The sequence below is a fragment of the Tauraco erythrolophus genome, chromosome 2 (genome assembly GCF_009769465.1).
Source record: "Tauraco erythrolophus isolate bTauEry1 chromosome 2, bTauEry1.pri, whole genome shotgun sequence".
NCBI classification, from domain to species: Eukaryota; Metazoa; Chordata; class Aves; order Musophagiformes; family Musophagidae; genus Tauraco; species Tauraco erythrolophus.
This window is the reverse complement of record NC_141466.1, coordinates 71,295,281-71,315,519: the sequence shown is the minus strand read 5'-3', so window position 1 is coordinate 71,315,519 and position 20,239 is coordinate 71,295,281. Positions and strand designations below refer to the sequence as shown.

General features: G+C 44.0%; 1 protein-coding gene across 2 annotated transcripts in view; it reads right to left on the bottom strand.

The window, feature by feature from the left end:
* ELP3 (elongator acetyltransferase complex subunit 3) overlaps positions 1 to 20,239 on the bottom strand; it is a 96,383-nt gene that overhangs the window by 9,896 nt on the left and 66,248 nt on the right. For both annotated transcript variants that reach the window (XM_086631451.1, XM_086631452.1), the window contains exons 13-14: positions 15,505 to 15,732; positions 12,676 to 12,757 (exon numbers count right to left, since the gene is read on the bottom strand). In XM_086631451.1, coding sequence (XP_086487577.1) covers positions 12,676 to 12,757; positions 15,505 to 15,732 — 310 coding nt within the window. The remainder of the gene's footprint in view (positions 1 to 12,675; positions 12,758 to 15,504; positions 15,733 to 20,239) is intronic.

Here is a 20,239-nt window from a genome sequence, read left to right as displayed (position 1 = left end):
ACTTTTTTTTTCCCCCCAGTAAAAACAATTAAATGGATGGTAGAATTACAGCATTCAACTTTTGGGGTGCCTCTTGGCACACAGGAGATGTTCTGGCTAGAACTGATTTTTAAACGGCAAGTCTACAGCTAAGACCCATCCTAGAGCTTCCAGATGGTGAGATTACATCTCATTGATTTCTTTATTATAGAAGCAATATTTCATTAATGACTATGCAGGACTGCCCAAACCCAGCTGCACTGAACGCATCCATTGTCAGCAGTGAGAAAGCCACCACCAAGACTGCCTTTAACTGCGACAGAGGAAGCCGGAGCTGACAGATCTTCTGCCTCTAACCCAAGCAAAATTAAATATTTAAGAGTTAATACCATAACTTCTCTTATACTTCAACAAAGCGCTGCCACCAGGCACTGACAGAGACAGCGAAATGCGTCTGCTACTCAACCCCAAATTTGTCAAGTTAAAGGTTTGTGAGATGTTATATCTACAGGGTACGTACATAATGTCTTGAGGCTTCTTCCAGAGATGGTTGATGAAATATCCAACTCAGCTGGAAAGGTATTACTGAGAGACTGGGGATTTGGGATGACTCACTAAGCATGTGAGGCATTCACGATTGATTTTCTTTCCTATGGACTATGAGATTTTTAAATGCTGATGAAGAAACACTCAGCAATCTCGAGAGAGCGCCTACCCATCATTAAACAGGCAGCGTCCTCATTCATCTACTTCATCAGAGAATCATGGAATGGTTTGGGTTGGAAGGGACCTTTAACGGCCATATAGTCCAACCTCCCTGCCATGAGCAGGGACATCTTCAACAGATCAGGCTGCCCAGAGCACCGTCCAACCTGACCTTGAATGTTTCCAGGGATGGTGCATCTACCACCTCTCTGGGCAACCTATGTCAGTGTTTCAACACCCTCAGTGTAAAAACATAGCACACGGCTTCAGGAATTTGTTTCAGCACCTGTCCAGTGCAAGAAGGTAGGAGTCAGAAACCAGCCTTTTCTTCTCAACTTCCCCTCTTGCTCATCAGAACAAGAAAGCGATGATTACTGTTACAAATACGACACCCCTGTACTGAAAAACAACTTAAAAGGTTCCTGTAGATCTAGAGTTTAACAGCACAGATTGCTACATCAGATGTCAATGACTTCCGGTGAGTAAAAGTAGTGTGAGAAAAGAGCAGGAAGACCCCAAACGCTGAGCAGGAACCTCTGCGATGTGTTCCTGTAAGCAACAGGCACACTCAGCAGTTTAGGTGGCTCCACCTGAAGGTTACTACCACATGTATTTTTAATAAAAAGCATTAAAATCCTCAAAAAAATAATAATGCTACTGATTAAAAAGAAGTGAGAATGACCAGGCAGGAAAAAACCCCTCATGATCTTGTCTTGTGTTTGCATGGTTTTGCTTTATTGTCTCTCTTGCAAGTTGCTCACAGGGCTCCTACAAGTTTGTGTGTGTCTGGACCCAGCAGCAATGCAAGTGGAGAGGGTCACTCAAACATCCATTATGTTTGCATCTCTGGTGCAAAAGGCTCTGGTGTGGCAAACAATGAATTAATACAGCTGATGTAAGTTAATACTAGACAGCCTCTTGCTTCCAGATTTTGCAGACAACACCCCTTAAGTGCTCTGCAGGAGCACTGCTCAGCTTCCTTCTGAACAAAGTACACCAAGATGGGTGGTTAAGGAGGACTGCGCATGCCATGGGCGATTTTTCTCCAGCTCTTCCCCAGCTACTCGACTTCTCTGATCATCTGGCTAATGAAGTGCGCCGGCGATGCTTGGCATCACCTGCTCCTCCACGCCTACCATTCAGAAATCCATCCTGCCTTCCCCTCGCCACCTTCAGCCTCGGCGCGCTCAGGCGTGAAACATCCCTGGCCTGCGTCCACGTTAATTTTCTACTTGAGAGAACACAAATAGAAACCTGGTCTGGGGGAAAACTGATCATCTTGCCGCATAGTAATTAGCTCCTAGCGGGGAACGGCGGCAGTGCCAGACCTCCACACCGCCGCGATAAGACTGCGACGTCAGCGGGATGGAGCGGGGCTCCGATGAAATCTCGCTGCAGGGAGACATTAAACTGCTTCGGAAGATGAAGGAAACGCGCTGGTGCGGGTTTGGCTGTGCTTCCAGACACCTCTCCAGTCTCAGGAGTAAATTACCAATGAGGCTCATTTAAAGGCTGCTGGAGACAAAATACCTGCACTTCAAATGAGAAAGGAAAGGGTGCTTATTGATGGACCTCGGTGCATTCGGTTTGAACAGGGCAAGCACCTGTGATAGGGGAATTAAATCTCGTCCCCCACCTCCCTGAACAAGCGTCTTCTGCACAGAGATAAGGAGACAATCCTGTTGGTACAAGCCAAGCTAGGCTGCTTTTCTGATGCCAGCATAAACAGATAACGCTGACAGACGTCACAGCAGATACTGCAGCCGAAAAGCCTCTTCCGTGCAAGAGTGCTGCATTTACAGAGCGCGCTTTTAGTGCTTGGAATGTAATTTGCAGTCTTACAGCACATAAATATGTGGTCTGTGCACTCAGGGTGCTTGCCCTTGGAGGAGCCAGCAGCCTCACCTAGAGCATCTCAGCTTTCAGGTTCACTAAACCAAGGAGGCAGCTCACCTGCTGCAACCAGCACGTTCATCAAGGACAATGAGTAGACACCAACCCTTTAAGGACGACACGGCAGTGTGAAGGTGCTGTCCCTCTCCTTGTGGCAGCCCATTTAGGCTAGGTAGAGGGATAGAGACAGCTACTCAATAGCTGGATACCTTCAAATCCTCAGCTGCGAACAGAGGGAATGCTCAGTGGTAGCCCCATCTTAACTGCATACAAGAAGAGTTTCTTCTCAAGAAGAACCCCCAAGAAGGGTTACAGAGGTAAAACAGATGAGCTGTATATTGTCACTGTTAAATGTCACTGGTACTGAAACCACCAACCTCTGCTGTGTCCGTAGAAAGTGAAGTCGGAGGCAGCTGCCTGTGCTCTGCATGTGCCAGTGATGTGATGTTTAGAGGAAAGTGGCTTTCACACACCAAAGACGTGCGCAGGGCACACAGAAGCAGCGGTAGACAGTACACCTAAAGTTTGGAGATGATAGCATCAAAAATCCACACGTAAAGCCAGCGGCTATCCCTAAGACAGGGGAGATGTATCCTTTAAAAAAACACCCAAAACCAAACCTCCAACAAGAACAACGATGTTACACACGCAGTCAAAGCGAGGTATTTCGGTGCCAGGACAGGATGTCAGTTTGGCACACACCCAACACTTCTCACAAAGAGGAGCAGGAGATCAGGGTCTTGGCGAGGAGCTAGCAAAGTGTAACAGCCCCAAGCGCGCTCGGAGCCAGGAGAGGCACAGGCAAGTTCTGACGCATCGATGTCTCGCGCTCGGTTATTGCTAAGCCGTGTGTGGGCACGGGCTGGTCAGAGCTGCTCAGGTATCGGCCGGTTGTGCTCCAAGTCTTCAAGGTAGAGGCATGAAGGCCATGAAGCCCAGCCAGGAACGACAGCAGCAGTTGAGCAGATCCTCTTGCCAGCTCAGCTCTGGGCTGCGATATTTTCTCCCTCCTTGGATTGAGCACCCAGGCTTCAGCCGGTGGTGCCAGGCACTTCCAGGGGCACTAAGTCCTCATGAGTGACCTTGAACATGTGTGTGCTGCTGTCACTCCATGCTGCTACATTCACTCACTTGTACCCTTCTGTCTCTGTAGACCTGCTGATTACAGCCTCCCTCCAGATTTCCTAGATTGCTACAACAGATGACGCATACATTAAAAGAACAGAAATATTTGGGATGGGAAGTTTCCCAAAACTGCACCCACAAACGCATTATTTCAAGTTCACAAAGATTATTTTGAAAGGATGTAGGGAAACATTTCTGCCACGTTTTTCAGTACGGTGTGTAACTGCTGTACTTTAAAGGAGAAAGGTATCAGTCTTGTAATTTTCTTCCTCAGGTGCTTTAAGTAGTTGTAAGGCACTGATTTGGATCTCTCCAGTCATTGTTACTGCCAAAGATAACCACCAAAATCAGAGGATGACATCAGAACAATTAAGTTGCCTCTCAGAGGAAACACAAAGGACCCACAAGGTATGAATGTGTTTGAGCACATCTCCTCAGAAGCTTTATGCTTCTGTCATTCAGGTGGGGGACGACTCAGGTCTTCCAATATTTCTGAATTTGTTGCACGTCACATTTTGCATACTCAGCACTGGTGCTGTTTTAAGGAAACAGTCTGAAGCACTTGCTACAGGATTAGGGTCAAAAAGGGCTAATTATGGGATGTCAAGCAACAAAGTCAAATCAATGCAATAGGAACTCACAAAGAGACAACAGGAAAGGTTTCAAATGAGGACTGTCCTTTATCCACCTTCAATTAGACCTCCCAAGCTCGAGGTACATCGGCGAGGCAGTGCAACTCACCCTAAAAAGCTGATGGAAAGGAATGGGGAGAGAAGTTTATCAGTTGTTGCAGGCAGACAGACTGGCAAGGCAAAAAAAAAAATCCCTCGAGGGCTATCAGATGCAAAGACACCCTCTGTGATTCTAGAAGTCCTTGGGCAACAAACGCCTGGAGGCTGAGAAAACGTTTGCATGCTTACTGGGTATTTAGGTATTTACTCCCTTCCCCAGACACTCTGCATCGGCAGCGTCAGAAATGACATATTGATCCGACCCGCTGCAGCCTACTCATATTCTTCGGGCAGAGGAAGAAAATACGCTGCAATTTGGGCTAAGAGACAACCTGTATGAGGGCTGTGTTGTACTTACATTTTCAGTGCCTAAGGACTTGTGGACATCAGAGAAGTAACATGTTTGAAATTGTTTTAGTGTAATTTAGGTTCAGGGGAGCTTTTTTGAAAGGGAAAAAAAGATGCAAATGCAAAGTAGGTATAAGTAAAAGCAAAAAAAAAACCAAAACCCCAACGAACCCACCACAAAACCAACAAAAGGCGAAGAAAACACACATGCAATTACAAACGCTGGAAAATGGAAAAACAGACATTTCAGATCAGACCTCCCCAGAGCTCTGAATAATGGAGTGATGCCTCCAGGGCCTACCATTCAGCTACCAAAGCCTGCATACTAATATACTACTCACATCAGAAGAGTAGAAAGGCACCACTCATGCAGAAAATTACCTTAAATGAGCAACGACTTCATGGTAAACAAGCCACTTGCTTTTTTACTTTGCTCTTTGATTTAGGTGGGGTTGGGGGCACCTCCTCTCTACTGCTAAGGAGCAGATCGCACACTTAAGGCTCTGCACAGAAACCCTGCAAGCAGGCCCCAAAACCATCTCCTTATTGTGAATATTTAATTCTGGTTGGTTTAGTCAAACGTCCGGATACGAGACTGCATCTTTGGGAGGAAGGCTGTACCTTGCAATCTTAGCATCCAGAGACCAAAACACCCAGGATGACTAGCAGCCACACTTTGAATACAGCAGGGAATCTGCACAGTGGCAATATCAGAGGTATAACTACAGCGTCACGCGCAATATGAAACCAGAGTATCTATGGCTGATGCTGTTTCCCATCCCATCGGTACTCTAATTTCCCTATGTGCTGCCAGAATCCAAAATGCCCTTCTTAACCTGGCTTGCAAATGCTCATCTTCCCTTACAAATGCACTCTTATTGCATTTGTCCCATATTCCGGAGCCGATTAAATGCAGTTCTCCCACCGGTCCTCTTCAAATGAAGTGATATTTAACCAGACACACCACAAGGCAGCTGCCGTGCAGCCTGGCTTGCTTTGTGCATCATTCCTCGCTTCGTTGCCTGTGATGACTCCTGGGTGCCTGATGCAGGGGACCTCAGATTTTCCTTTGTTTGAAAGTCCCCTCGCATGGTTTTAGGTACCATTGTTATAAGCAACGTCGATCCTGTTAAATCGTGCCGCATCTTTTCCATTTTCTGTCCATAAATTAAACAACCCAAAGAGCAAAGAGACTTACGATGAGAAGACAGGTTCAGCTGAACCTGTTTACTCCAAGAACAGCAGGGAGAACAAAATGCTTTGGAAAGAGCCCGCTGGGAAACTCTGAATTTTAATTTTTTTCCTAGGAGTGCAAACTAAAGTGCTCTGAAGAAGTGCAAGAACCGACAGCGTTAATTTGTGCAGTCCTGGACTGGATGTGCTTTTAAAGGAAAATCTGCTCACCGTCTCATGAATACCTCCCGCTCCTGACGTAGGGAGAGGTCCTCACCCTGCTCTGGGAAGGGTTATGGTAGCTGATGAGGTGCAGAGCACTACTGAGATCGCAGGGTGAGACTGGTAAACCAGAGAGGAGCATTAGTTGTTCTGTAACAGCCTTTAGAGATGAACAAAGCACTCCGGAGATAAGGTTGCCTTAAGCCAGAAGTAATTCTCGGCTAAAGCAGCAGCTGAAAAGCTGGACTGCAAGCGTGCCTCAAATTTGGGTTATAAACACAACAAAGACGAAACTCAACCAACTCTACACTCAGAGTTTTGACTAAGAACAAGCTTTAAGCCCTTAACCCCCGGCACAGCCTTCAAAAGGAGGATTACCACTCACGGGCAGCGTAAGGCCAGCGCCAGTCAGAGAGGAAGATTCCCATGAAAGAAAATTATATTTATTTTTAAATCCCTGAAAACTGCTATTGCTCACGATTCAGATTCAATGCTATTTATGTATTATAACGCTATAAACGCTATTTATATATTTATATATTTATATTTTCCATCTTAGTGACCTGCGTATTACAGGTCACTAGGATGGAAATCACCTTCATTTCCTCATTAATCTGCTTTCTAAATACTTCCTACTCAATCTAATTTCAGAATTTGTGGGTTTTTCAGTTGTTTGGGTTTTATAAACTTAGGGATAGTTTGGGTTGAGACTGGGGAAAGGGTTGTTGAGGAAGGAGGAAGATTTTGTGTACGGTTTTCTTACCGGTTCTTCCTCTGCCACTTAGAAAGCTCCTGCAGATGGAGACCACACAAAAACCTTAACGAATCAAGACAGGTTCCCACTTTCCAAAACATGCTCAGCTGAGACAAATGCAAGATAGGCGGAAATCTCTGGTCTGTATTATGCAGAAATTAGGTCACATTATAAATCTTTGTTTGCAAGATATATTATGGTATATATATAAAAAAGCTTCCTACCAGAACACCCTTGCAGAACACAGGCTTTCACAGAAGTGTCCTTGCTTAAGGACAGCAATATTCCCATTTATTCCCATTCACGCCTGCGCCAAAATCCCAGTTAATACGATATCAAACCTGTTTTCAAAGCTGTTACATTATTAAACCTTTGAAATTCAAGTTCCTTAAGAACTAGAGGATTGTACACAGTAGCTATTCCACAGCACCAATCCCCTAGTACAGGTTTATCCTTGGCTTCTTCCAAATCCCTTTAATTAATTTTTTTTCAAAGACCATCAATCTGAAGCAGACAAACATCAGAGAGTCAATTCATTAACATTCCCGTATTTCCACTTATCGTGGGCCACCTCTTTTCTTTTTAATAGCTAGTAAGATTGGCATTTCTAAAAATAACCAACCAGCGCTGGAAGAAAAACTCCAGGGAGCCCTCCCAAACCCCAGCAATCCTCCCATCAAGACTTAGTCTCGCCCTAAGGTCTCCTGAGTACACCCTGGCAGTTGGCAATCTCTGAGGCAGCCCATGAATCAATATCCAATATGAACTATGAGATGCTGATTACTCAAGTAATTTATTACTTTGAGGGTGACCAAAAGGCTGCTTACATGAGGAAATTAGGATATTTCAGAGTGCCGTTGAATCATGGAATCATAGAATGGCATAGGCTGGAAGGGACCTTAGAGGTCATCTAATCCAACATCCCTGTCATGGGCAGGGACGCCTCTCAACTAGATCAGGCTACTCAAGACTCCATCCAACCTGGCCTTGAACATCTCCAGGGACTGGACATCCACAACTTCTCTGGGCAATTTATTCCAAAGTCTTACCACCCTCGTACTGAAGAATTTCTTCCTAAGATCTAACCTAAATCTGTTCTCCTTCAACTTTAACCCATTTCCCCTTGTCCTGTCAGTGGACACTCTTGTAAAAAGTCCCTCCTCAGCCTTCCTGTAGGTTCCCTTCAGGTATTGGAAGGCAGCTATTAGGTCCCCCCAAAGTCTTCTCTTTTCAAGGCTGAACAATCCCAGCTCCCGCAACCTGTCCTCGTAGCAGAGGTGCTCCAGCCCCTGGGTCATCTTTGTGGCCCTCCTCTGAACATGCTCCAACAAATCTATGTCTCTCTTATGCTGGGGACACCAGAACTGGACACAGTATTCGAGGTGGGGTCTCATAAGAGCAGAGTAAAGGGGAAGAATCACCTCTCTTGAGCTGCTGACCACGCTTCTCTTGATACATCCCAGGATGCAGTTGGCCTTCTGGGCCGCATAAGCGCACTGCCGGCTCATGCTGAGCTTCTCATCTATAAACACCCCCAAATCCTTCTCTTCAGGGCTACTCTCAACCCACTCTGTGCCCAGTTTGTATTTGTGCCTAGGATTGGCCTGACCCAGGTGAAGGACCTTGCATTTTGACTTGTTGAAGCTCATGCAGTTTGCACTGGCCCATTTCTCAAGCCTATCAAGGTCCCTTGTGCCTTGAAAGTTTACCTCTGATTTATATGCCGGCTCAGTTTCTCTTCTCTTAACGTTCTTCATCGCAGGTGAATCTAACACTGGTACGATGCATCGGATTTACTTTTAGAAAGTTCTGAGACTCCGCTGTCTCCCTAACTGCAAAAGGTGAAGGCAAGAGTAGGACAGTTTCCTTAAAACACATAAGACAGTGTGTGCTCGAGCAGCACCAACAGACTGGGAGATGAGTCACCGACTATAATGAACGATTTTCTCTGTGGTGGAGACTACAGAAAACAGGTGGTATTAGTTTAATTTCTATTCACAGCTTTGCGATTGTGGATTCCTGGCTGCTGCAGAATGCTTAGGAGAAAGACATTGGGCTCAGTCACCCCAAACTGATTATTACCGTCCTACTGATCTTAATCAGGAGGCAATCATGAATTACTCACTGGTTTCCCATTTACATGTTTGTAGCAAGTGATTTTACAGTACTGCCTGACAGAGAGTATAAAAACGCGCACACTTCACGCTGAAATATGCCACTGACTCACTGCTGAGGGGGAAGGAGTTTTAGCTCTCCTTGAAGCAAGGAACAGGCAAGCACAAGACACGACACCCGACCTAACGAAGGGGACACCTGCATTTGCAGGCAAGTGAAATAATGTTTGATTAAGAGCACTGGCTAGGTTACATGTGGGAAGGAAGCAGGCAGAGGGGAAAAGAATATTCTTCAAGTCCTCCGGGGAGTCTGGACAAAAGGAAAATTGGCTCTGGCAGCTCACATGCTTTGCCATGGAGGAGAGAGGTTTCTAACGAGGGAGGCTCTAATGGACACAGCCTGAGATGTCAGGAAATGCTGAATACTACCTTGATCAGGATGGGCAGCAAATGAGCTGGACAGGAGAGAGGCGTTTCTAATGTAACTTCACTAAAAGCACGTTAGTCATATGGTGGGTTTTTTCTTTCTTTCCTGTTTTTCTTAACCACTTGTAGCTGTATTGCCCATTTTGGATGTTGTACGTACATACCCTCATCTGCCTTTACCATAATCTGGCTTGAGTTAAATGCATTTCCAAAGCAACTTCAAGCCACGCTTCAATCTGAGGCTGTAGCAAATAATCAGCCAGAGACTCCTGGAACCCTCCAGACTTACCTAGCTCCCCAGATTCATTCCCTAACAGGTGAGCAGGCCCCCAGCCAGCTGCATGAGCTAGAAATGAGTGCCTGGCCTCACACGTCTGGAGAGACAGGAATATTTTCAGTGATCAGCAGTGCAAAGCAAGGCTTTAGTGTACAGCAGGATACTGGGGGGCATCCAGCAGTTTGGGGTCCCTAGGAGATGAGCTGTCATAAAGCAATCAGTATGAGATGCCTCTACTCAAAGCCAGGGTAGGGAAGAGTCACAGATGATCACAGAATCATTGAATGATTCGGGTTGGAAGAGACCTTTAGAGATCATCTAGTCCAACTCCCCTGCCACGACGACTGCTGCTTAATTATTTCTAACCAGAGCTGCTAATTTCTAACCAGACCTGAACTTGAACTGATCTTAGAGATGAGCCCTATCCTTTAGGCAATAATGAAAACACTTCATGTTGTCCTATCTTAAAAATACATGTGTTTCTTTTGGAAGAAATCAAAGAGAGAGTTTGCTACTCAGACATAACTTTCTTAAAAATTGTTAAAAGTACAGGAATTCAACTATCCACTCTGTTACTTTGCTAGTGGAAGCCCTGAGAAGGTTTCAGCCCCGACGGACCAGCACTGTCCCCTGCCACTTCTCCAGCAGAGTTCATGCACCAACACGGATCGGGGACCATGTCCTGAAGAGGCAGTTTGCATGTTCTGGCACTATTTAGTTGACTAGTACTCATGTAGTCATTAAGTGCAAGACTGGAAAATACTGTTGAAGAAAAGACACTGTTAACAAAACACTGCAACAAAGCATCCATAAAAACATGCAGTATTAATGAGATAGAGTCCTTTGAGAGACATCTTCAAAGTAGAGCTCCCTCACACGCTTTTCTCCAGAAAGTAGTCGAAATTTTGCAATATGTTGGAGATCTAACCTTGCAGTGGGTTCCTAGATTAAAAAAATCTACTTTGAAAACAAAATTAGCAAAACCAAGTTCATCCTTCAATGCAGAAAGAACTTCTGGCTGCATTTTTATTTCAGATAAAACCTAAAGGAGAACTGAAATTCTACTGGTAACATCTCCAAGGAAACAGCTGGAAAACTTGTGGTCTTTGCAGATGCTGTTGTATTCTGTATTCAAAGACAAATTGTAACATATCGTACTTTGCACTCCGGGGAGGGGAAAAAAAAAAAAAATCATAGACAAGGTCTCAGTTGGATGCCACAAACTATGCATGCAGCAAAACAGACTCCTTGCACTGGATCTTGATGCAAAGAATATATTCTTCACATCGGTTTGCTGAAATATGGCTAAAATTAGCAACATGAATGCTTTCACAAATAATTTTTTCCTAATCGCTGTACATTTTTTGTTCTTCTCAGAAAAAGCGTTCTTTAGTGCAGAGGAATCACAACTTCCTCTCTCCACACATCCCAGGCCAAGATGCTACTAGCAAAACCAAAAGAAACCATTTTCACTTTTGCATTCCCTTCTTTACTGAGAAGCGATGTGGTATGGACGTTTCTTAACCATATGAAATTCCCAGTTCAAACTGACACCAACACAGCCGCAACAGGGAAACAGGGATGGCATATGTCTTGAGCAGACAAGAAACAGGGGATCCAGAGAACGCAGGATTATCTTTAAGCATCTGGGTAGTGCCTGCACGCTGTCCTCACTCACACTCTGGCCCTTGTCACAAGTACTTGTCACGACAGCCCACTTTGGCTTTTCAACATCCAGGGGCACTACACAGCTGGAAATACACACAGAATCATAGAATGGTTTTGGTTGGAAGGGACTTTCAAGACCATCTAGTTCCAACCCCTCTGCCATGGGCAGGGACACCTTCCACTACACCAAGTTGCTCAAAGCCTCATCCAACCTGGCCTTGAACTCTTCCAGGGATAGGGCAGCCACAACTTCTGTGGGCAACCTGTGCCAGTGCCTCACCACCCTCAGAGGGAAGAACTTCTTCCTTAGATCTAACCAAAATCTTATCTCTTTCAGTTTAAAGCCACTGAAATGTCCTATTACTACATACCCTTGTCAAAAGTCCCTCTCCAGCTTTCTTGCAGGCTCTCCCCCCCCCCGCAGAGAAGCTCTTCAATTCGTCACTCAGCAGCTTCGATCAAAGTTGTGGTTTTCTGCTTTTCAGGGAGGCAGCATAAGATTATTATTATTTTTTAAAAAAGATCTATATTACAGCTATTCTGTTTAAGTCCCCCAGAATACATTAATCTTACGCCAACAAGAGTTTCTCTTCCCACACAATTCACCATCTTCCCCAGTTATATAACCTACACGTCTGTAAAAGCTCTCTATAGGTACTGTAGCTGCTCATATAAGATAAATTAAGACATAAAGGTAGTCCCGACCTTGACTTCACACACACACGATGAACTGATGTCACTCTTCTTAGTCACAATGCCTTGAAAATGAAATAGGAGAAAGGGCTGCAGCTCTTTCTTATATAGCTCCCTTCTTCATGATAATGCTTAATGTATCCTAAAAGCACATCTGTCCACCCTAATGATGGTATTTGCAGAAAGACTCTAAAACGGAGCCCGGCAATTTTCTATCCTTGTAAGCTCTGGAAAGCAGCGCTCGACAATAACAACCTGTGACGGGGCCGAATCGGCGAGGTCGGAAATAGCGGCGTTGGGAGGAGGAGGACACTCATGGTCATGCGGTCTGTCTCCTTCAGCATTAAGAGCAGGATGGTTCCCCGCAGCGTGTCCCTCAGTATGCTGCTTACAATAAGAGTATTGTCTGGATAAAGCTATGAAGGAATTTGACTCCACTACGAAGAAGCATCTGCAGATGCTCATTTTCTACCTAATACGATGAATGTTCACAGCAGTGGCGTTTGCTGCAGTGGGTTTATTTTCAGATTAAGATATATATAAAAATAAGGGATAAAGCAAAGGTACCTGAAATTACAGCAATTTTCCATGACCCGTGCTCCTCCTTGGCTATTCTTTCTGCCTCCTCCATTAGTAACATACCAAATCCCTATAATGGGAGAAATAACATGAAGAAAAGATAAGTTCTATAAAAATAGAAAGCAGAAGCAACATCAGAACGTAAGCACTAGTACAGTTTCAAAAAGACGATTTTTGGCACGGGAACAATCAAAACCTTATTGCAGGAGAGGCTTTGAGAAGAGTACCGCAGGAGAGGTGTACCAACACTAAGCTTTACAGTGGAGCTTTATTAGAATTTTTTTTCTGATCGTGAAATTAATTGACAGGCAGTTCTAGCGTATGACTGCTTCTCAACAGCAGGAACAGAATGAAGTTAAATCCACTGATAAGTCAACTTGTTCAGTGCCAGAAATTACGGGATGCCTACCAAGTCTATCCTGCTGACATAATCCATCCTAAACAACAATCATGGAATCATAGAATGGTTTGGGTTGGAAGGGACCTTCAAGATCATCTAGTTCCAACCTCTCTGCCATGGGCAGTGACACCCTCCACTACACCAGGTTGCTCCAAGCCTCATCCAACCTGGCCTTGAACACTTCCAGGGATGGGGCAGCCCCAGCTTCTCTGGGCAACCTATTCCAGTGCCTCACCACCCTCAGAAGGAAGAATTTCTTCCTTAGATCTGACCTAAATCACAATCATCTATATTAACAGCTACCTCACTAGACCTGAGTTTGTGCTAGTGAATTAAAGCCAGAGCATGAACACCAGATGCAATCGTCTATGCTGTCAAATTGCAGAAGGATCCCAGTGCTGTTCCAACTAGAGGCATCAGTCGAAACAGATGTGGCCAGACACTACAGACCCAGAGACGAGCCCTGCTGCTGTTCTCTTTTCTGATATACATGTTGCCTTAGCGCCTTGCAATCTTTATTTCCACCATCCCTACAGGAGCAAGGAGCTGCTTCTGTGCTCATTTCAGGATGAAGACTCGAGGCACGCAGCGACGACAGGGTTTGTTGGGGCTATGCACAAAGGGTGCACTGACCTGCTGCGTGACCCTTGCAGACCTAGGCTAGGCTCAAGCTCTGTCCTGCTCTCCTAGGCTCAGCTCGTGACACAGCAGATGCCAAATCACAAAGAACTGCAGAAGAACATGTTGATATTCTGGACCAGATCCATGCCTTTATTTACGCTTGGAAATCTGGCACAACAGGAGTGCTACTGGAATCACGATAATGCTTCAAAATAAGGGAACAGCCTTTCCACTCTACTTAACAGCTTCGTTGTCCTATATATGTGGGAATAATTGATTCGATTAATTCACTCCTAACATTAGGATGCAGGAATTCTACTCGGCTCTTTGTTCATCTATTTTCCTGACAAGATGTACAGAATTGGGCTGTGGCGACACTGAAGTAGATGTGATTTAATTCTAAAAACCATTTAACACTTACAGGCATTTTTAAATAACACACAGAGAAATTTTCATTCTAAAACGTCCTTTTAATCAGAAATTGCCCCCACAACTGTGAAGAACACTTTCTGATTAACCTCTTGAACACTGACTATTCCGAATGAACATGAGTGCGTCATACGCCATGAAATTTCAATTTGCAGCCTATTTTAATGTTTGTAGTTGGCTACTTTCAATTGATTTTCTCTCTCTCTTTCTCTCTCTCTCTCGTTCTCTACTTGTTTTTCCAAATACTTAGGATGACCACTTTTTCGTTCCTAAATTTTTAAGTGTTAACATCCACTTCTTTTTTTTCTTCCCCCCCTCACCACTGCCTTATGGTCACACATCATCAGTGTCAAGCAAAAACTGCATCTTAACGCATATACCCAGGGAAAGATTAATAAATACAAGGAAGTTAATTTAAAACATCAGCCCATAGCACTTCTGGCAAAGATGACAGACTGATTGCTTTTTTAAAAGCTCAGTCTAAAGGTTCAAAACCTACTGGGGCAAAATTTAATTCACATTTTTGCTCACTACAAGCCACGGCATGTTACATGCAGCAGAAGGATAACGTTCAATTTTCATACACGTCACTGCAAGGAATTAGAAACACAGCTTTCCACTCCATTCTTCACATGTTTTAAGATATATATGAAATTGTCTCACAAGTGTGTCTGAAGCAAAAAACCTGCCAGACCCAACTAAGAGACCTTACTCATGAGTCTCACCAAATCACTTAAACCAACAAACATCTCAGAACTAAAGTTGGATTTCTTCTGTAGGAAGAATGTATATGATAAATGTTCCTTTGAAAGAAAACTGGGTAGTACCAAATAGAATCTCACCTTCCCATATGTAATTCTTTTAGATTTCAGAACTGAAATTCATCTGTCAAACAAGATCAATTTTAGAAGGAAATAGAAAGACAAAATGGATGTATCCCCTTTGTTTTGTTTTCAGTCAGTTTGCAGTGAAATCTGATGCACCATACAGGACACCAAAGGGAAGATGCTTCAGAATCAAAAATGCTCAGTACTCGAAAGCCAACTTAACACCAAGCATACATAAGCTCATACTATATGGGCACGAAGCAACGCTAATAGCATTCAGGCATGCTTAGTTCATCTCAGAGCAGTTGCAATTGCCTGAACATGATCACACTAGCAAAAACTCAGAAGCAGCATGATTTCAGCAGTTGAAATGCAAGAAAGGGCTCAAATTCAATTTTGTTTCTGTTGCAGCAGACTATAATTCAAAGCAACTGAATGAATCTCAGATATTAAATAAAATTCTTCTCCAATTATACCGGGGAGAGGGGAGCAGGCTGCAAGAAAGAGGCACAGATGAAAAATAAAGATGGTTTGGAGTACCTGGTGCTGAAATTTTGAAGGATCTCGACTGCTCACAGGAACCACGCTCCCATACACGTGCAATTCCCGGACAATGGAAACGCCTCCTTTCAGCTCAGGTCTGAATGACTCCTCTGAACACTTCCGCAGTCGTAGAAGGCCAACGAGAATATCCTGCTCTGGATCTTCATAGGACAGGAAGGTCTCCCAGCCACCGTTAGCCACATAATCTCTTCTAACTAATTCAATCTGATCGAAGAGAAGAAGCGATGACAAAAACAAAGAGGAAAAGAGAAAAGGAAAACTTTAAACATGTTTAAGCAACATGTTGAACAGACCAAAACCAATTTCACGGATCCATAAACTATTATGATTCAGAAAAAACACAAAGTGCTTTCTTAAAGGCCAATTTAATTCTAGATGGATTTCAGCAGGACTGGATAAGAACTGCTGTTACCGCAGTCATATTAAAGATAAAACATGTGACTACTTTAATAGAAATGTATTTGTCAATGGGACAGAACTAGTCTTCCATCCCTATTTGCAAGCTTTCAAGAAGGACTGGTAACCCACACGGTTACATGTTTGTAAGTCAGAAATGTATGTTTCTTGAGTTACTCAAGTTTCATAATCACCGCAAAATTGATGGGGGCAGCAACTCTTGGCTCTAACCAAGGGACTTGCTCTAATTGAAATTCAGCTCCAGTTACAAACTCACTAACGTAGAATGAGTAGTTTTGCATCTGCCTTCACTAAACCTGCATTTAGGTCCATGTCTTTATTGCTTTTGCAAAAGAAATGGCTTGAGACGTCTACAGAACATGGGTCTTCCAAGCAGCAGCCAACTTCTTTACTAATTACCAATTAGTTCTTTCCAGCACCGTACAGGATCTACCTACATGAGCAAACTGAAGGGCAAAAGGAGTAGATCTGAAAGATTGGTGTTGAGTGAGTGTTGCATTATGTGTGCTTTACAGAATCAGCAGGAAGTGTTTTCTTACTCATTCAGTTAGTACTCAAGACACCAAAACCATTCAGACAAGTACCCTGAGAACTGACCAGTAACAATGTATTACCTGCCTCAAATCCACTCTTTGTTAACAATCTAGACAAAGGCAGCTCTCAACAGTCACAACAAGTGGAAGGGAAAACTGAAGTGAGAGTTGGCAGACTGTGGAAAATACAATAAAGACCATGCTTGGGTAGAAGAAATTACTTCTGCAAAGCACCTAGAAGCTATAAAGAGTAACTGGTGGATAAGAGACCAGAAAGAAGAAAAAAATAATTCTTTTTCAGACAGTCCTGACCTGCCGTCATCAAGGAGCAGTCCCAGGACCCAAGATGAGACTCTCTTACAGCAACGTAAGGCAGGCTGAGAGAGTTGGAGGGGCTGTTCAGCCTGGAGAAGAGAAGGCTCTAGGGTGATCTTATAGCAGCCTTCCAGTACCTAAAGGGGCTACAGGAAAGCTGGAGAGGGACTTTGTACAAGGGTACGTAGTGATAACACAAGGAGCAATGGATTTAAACTGAAAGAGGGCAGATTTAGATTAGATATAAGGAAGAAATTTTTTACAATGAGGGTGGTGAGGCACTGGACCAGGTTGCCTACAGAAGTTGTGGCTGTCCCATCGCTGGAAGTGTCAGGCCAGGCTGGATGAGGCTTTGAGCAACCTGGTGTAGTGGAAGTTGTCCCTGCCCATGGCAGACGGGTTGGAACTAGATGATCTTTGAGGTCCCTTTCAACCCAAACCATTCTATGATTATATGAACGTGAGACCTGACCAAGTCTCACATATGGTACTTGTGTTTATACGTAGCAGAGTTAGCACTGAGTTCATTTGATGTAACCTGTAGCCAATTATGATAATGTCACATCTCTGGTGACATAGCGAGTCACTCTATTTGCATTTTGAATTGATATGGGCAGCTGAAATAGCTGCCCATCCTTGCTGTAGGGACTCCTCTGCCCACCCGTACCAACCAGCTGCTAAGCAGACCAAAATTATTTCCTGAATTGCCTGGCTCAACAGAGGAGAGGCAGCAATCGTTTGCAATAGTGAGAGCCTGACGACGACACAGTATATGTCGGTGGGTTTTCAGTACAGACTAGTCCTGGTTCTCATGTCAGGAACTAGGCACCCGTTACCCACTGGCGCACATTAGGTGCGCCATGTAACCCTTGCCGTGCTCCTCCCAGTACGACTATAAAGACTAAAGCAGAGGACCTCAGTATTTTTTTCCACAAATCCTCGAATACCCAGAAATCCATGAATTAAAGATTTGTTTACAGAAAAGCCATAAGGGATTCTGTCGCCTGCCTGCTCCACTCCATGACAAAGCTCACAATTAAATCCCTTACTGACTATGGAAGCAAGGCTCATTTCCACACTGACGTACAGCTCACGGGGTAAGCACCCAAGCAGATGTCTGCTGATGTGCCAAGTTCTCCAAGAGCATAACTCCACCCCAGCTTGTGTGTCAGGACGGCTGACACATACTGATCTAGATCTACCATTAGGTACACAACACCATTAATAAAATGGAAATGTACAGGAAAATAAAAGAGCATGAGATCTTCAAAATACTCAGATTCTGCAGTTAGATTTATATGTGGAAAAGCAGTTAGGTTAAAGCTTACTGCTAATGTATAAAAAAAAAGCAGCAAGTACTATTAAACACTGCTATACTAAGAGTTTGAAACCGAAGACTGGAGAACTCCTGGTTTCTCCTGAGCACAAAGCAAAACAAGTAGAAAACATGGCTCCATTGCTTGTCATCCAGTAGGGACGATATGCACTGTTACCAAAAGCCACCTGTAGACAGAGATGAAGCAAAACTACAGGAACCTTCACCAGGAGGCTTTATATTGTGTGCATTTTTATAGTATCATAATCATAGAACCATGGAATGGTTTGGGACCTTAAAGATGATCTAGTTCCAATCCCTCTGTCATGGGCAGGGAAACTCTCCACTACACCAGGTTGCCCAAAGCCTCATCCAACCTGGCCTTGAACACTTCCAGGGATGGGGCATCTACAGCTTCTCTGGGCAACCTGATCCAGTGCCTCACCACCCTGTGAGTGAAAAATTTCTTCCTTATATCTAATCTAAATCTGCTCTCTTTCAGTTTAAATCCATTGTCCCTTGTCCTATCCCTACATGCCCTTGTAAAAAGTCCCTCTTTTTAGACTTCTTCCTTAGATCTCATCGAAATCTCCCCTTTCAGTTCAAAGCCATTGCCCCTTGTCCTCTCACTACATGCCCTTGTAGTGACAGGACAAGCCCCAAAGCCCCTCTCCAACTTTCTTGTAGCCCCTTTAGGTACTGGAAGGCTGCTGGAAGGTCTCCCCGGAGCCTTCTCTTCTCCAGGCTGAACAGTCCCTATCTCAGCCTGTCCCCAGAGCAGAGGTGCTCCAGCCCTCGGATCATCTTCATGGCCTCCTCTGGACCTGCTCCAACAGTCCATGTCTTTCCTGTGCTGAGGACCCCAGAGCATAATAATAAGCAATAATAAGCATGCATATTAACAAGCATGTAGCAGATAAGCTGATCCGCTCAGAAAAGCCCTGACTGGATCATGCTTTTTGTTCTCCCCACTTCCTTGGGCACAGAGAGTCCTAGGATACATAAATCCCTTCAAATGGTTTTCAGGGACTCTTGAGACGTACAAAGCCTTTTCCTTTTGGGACACTGGTACAAATGTGGCAAAAGCCAGTCTGAACCACCTCCTGTTTGGCTGGTGCACACCTATGTGCAGGAGCATGCTGTAGTCCCCAGTGTCCGTCCCTTTTCTGTAAACCATCCTGTGTGCTGAGTAAGAATAAGCCCCATCAGGGTGGATCACCATTTCAGTACGCAATCCTATTAAACGTCCGACACAGCCTGTTTTAAACTTAAGTTTGACAAACAAAAGGAAAATCCAGTTGCAGATTACACTTTTAACCTAAATCAGCTACTCCTACCTTAAAAATCTGCCTTATTCCTACTAAGGCTCTATATCGAGATCATTATCTTGATACAAAACCCCCACTCTGCAGGAAGAGCAGCTTCTACATCTTACACTTCCTGCATTAACACTAATGTAGGTTCATATCTGTAACAGAGCTGTCATTGCCCTTTGCCTTTCAAAACCTGTCAATCCAACATCTCTTTACAGCAACAACTCACCAGAGCATTTTTAAGGCTATTCCGTAGCACTACGGAGCCTTAGCCATTCGGAGAGCAAGCAAATACCTTCCGCTGCTATGGAGAAACGTCACTAATTGAAAAGGCAGCTTCGAGATAGCTCTGGAAATAACCAGCTATAGGCAAGTAATCTATTTCAAACTGATTTAAAAAAAAAAAAAAACTTTTAACAGCAGACACACCATTGCCATTATAAAAATACATACAGCCTACTGATCCTTAACAGAAAGAAGTTGTGTAAAGTGTAACTAATTACAGCAAGCGATTAATTTATTTTCGATCTGACATGATAGCCTCGCTTATCAAAAGGATGCGTTGTTTACTTACGCAGCCAAGAAAAGCCTCCTACCTTGTCATTAGTCTAAAGCGCATGAAAAATTATGCCATCTTCAGAATATTTCTCTTGCTTGCTGTCATGATAAATTTTGCTAAGACTACATAATGACATCCTCCTGCCACTCAGAGAGATGAGTTTAACAAAGGGAATTTTCAACCTAACGGTGCTTTGAAAACCCTCTGATAAGCTATTTGCTAACTACTCCAGAAATTTACAATTTAAATCAGATTACCA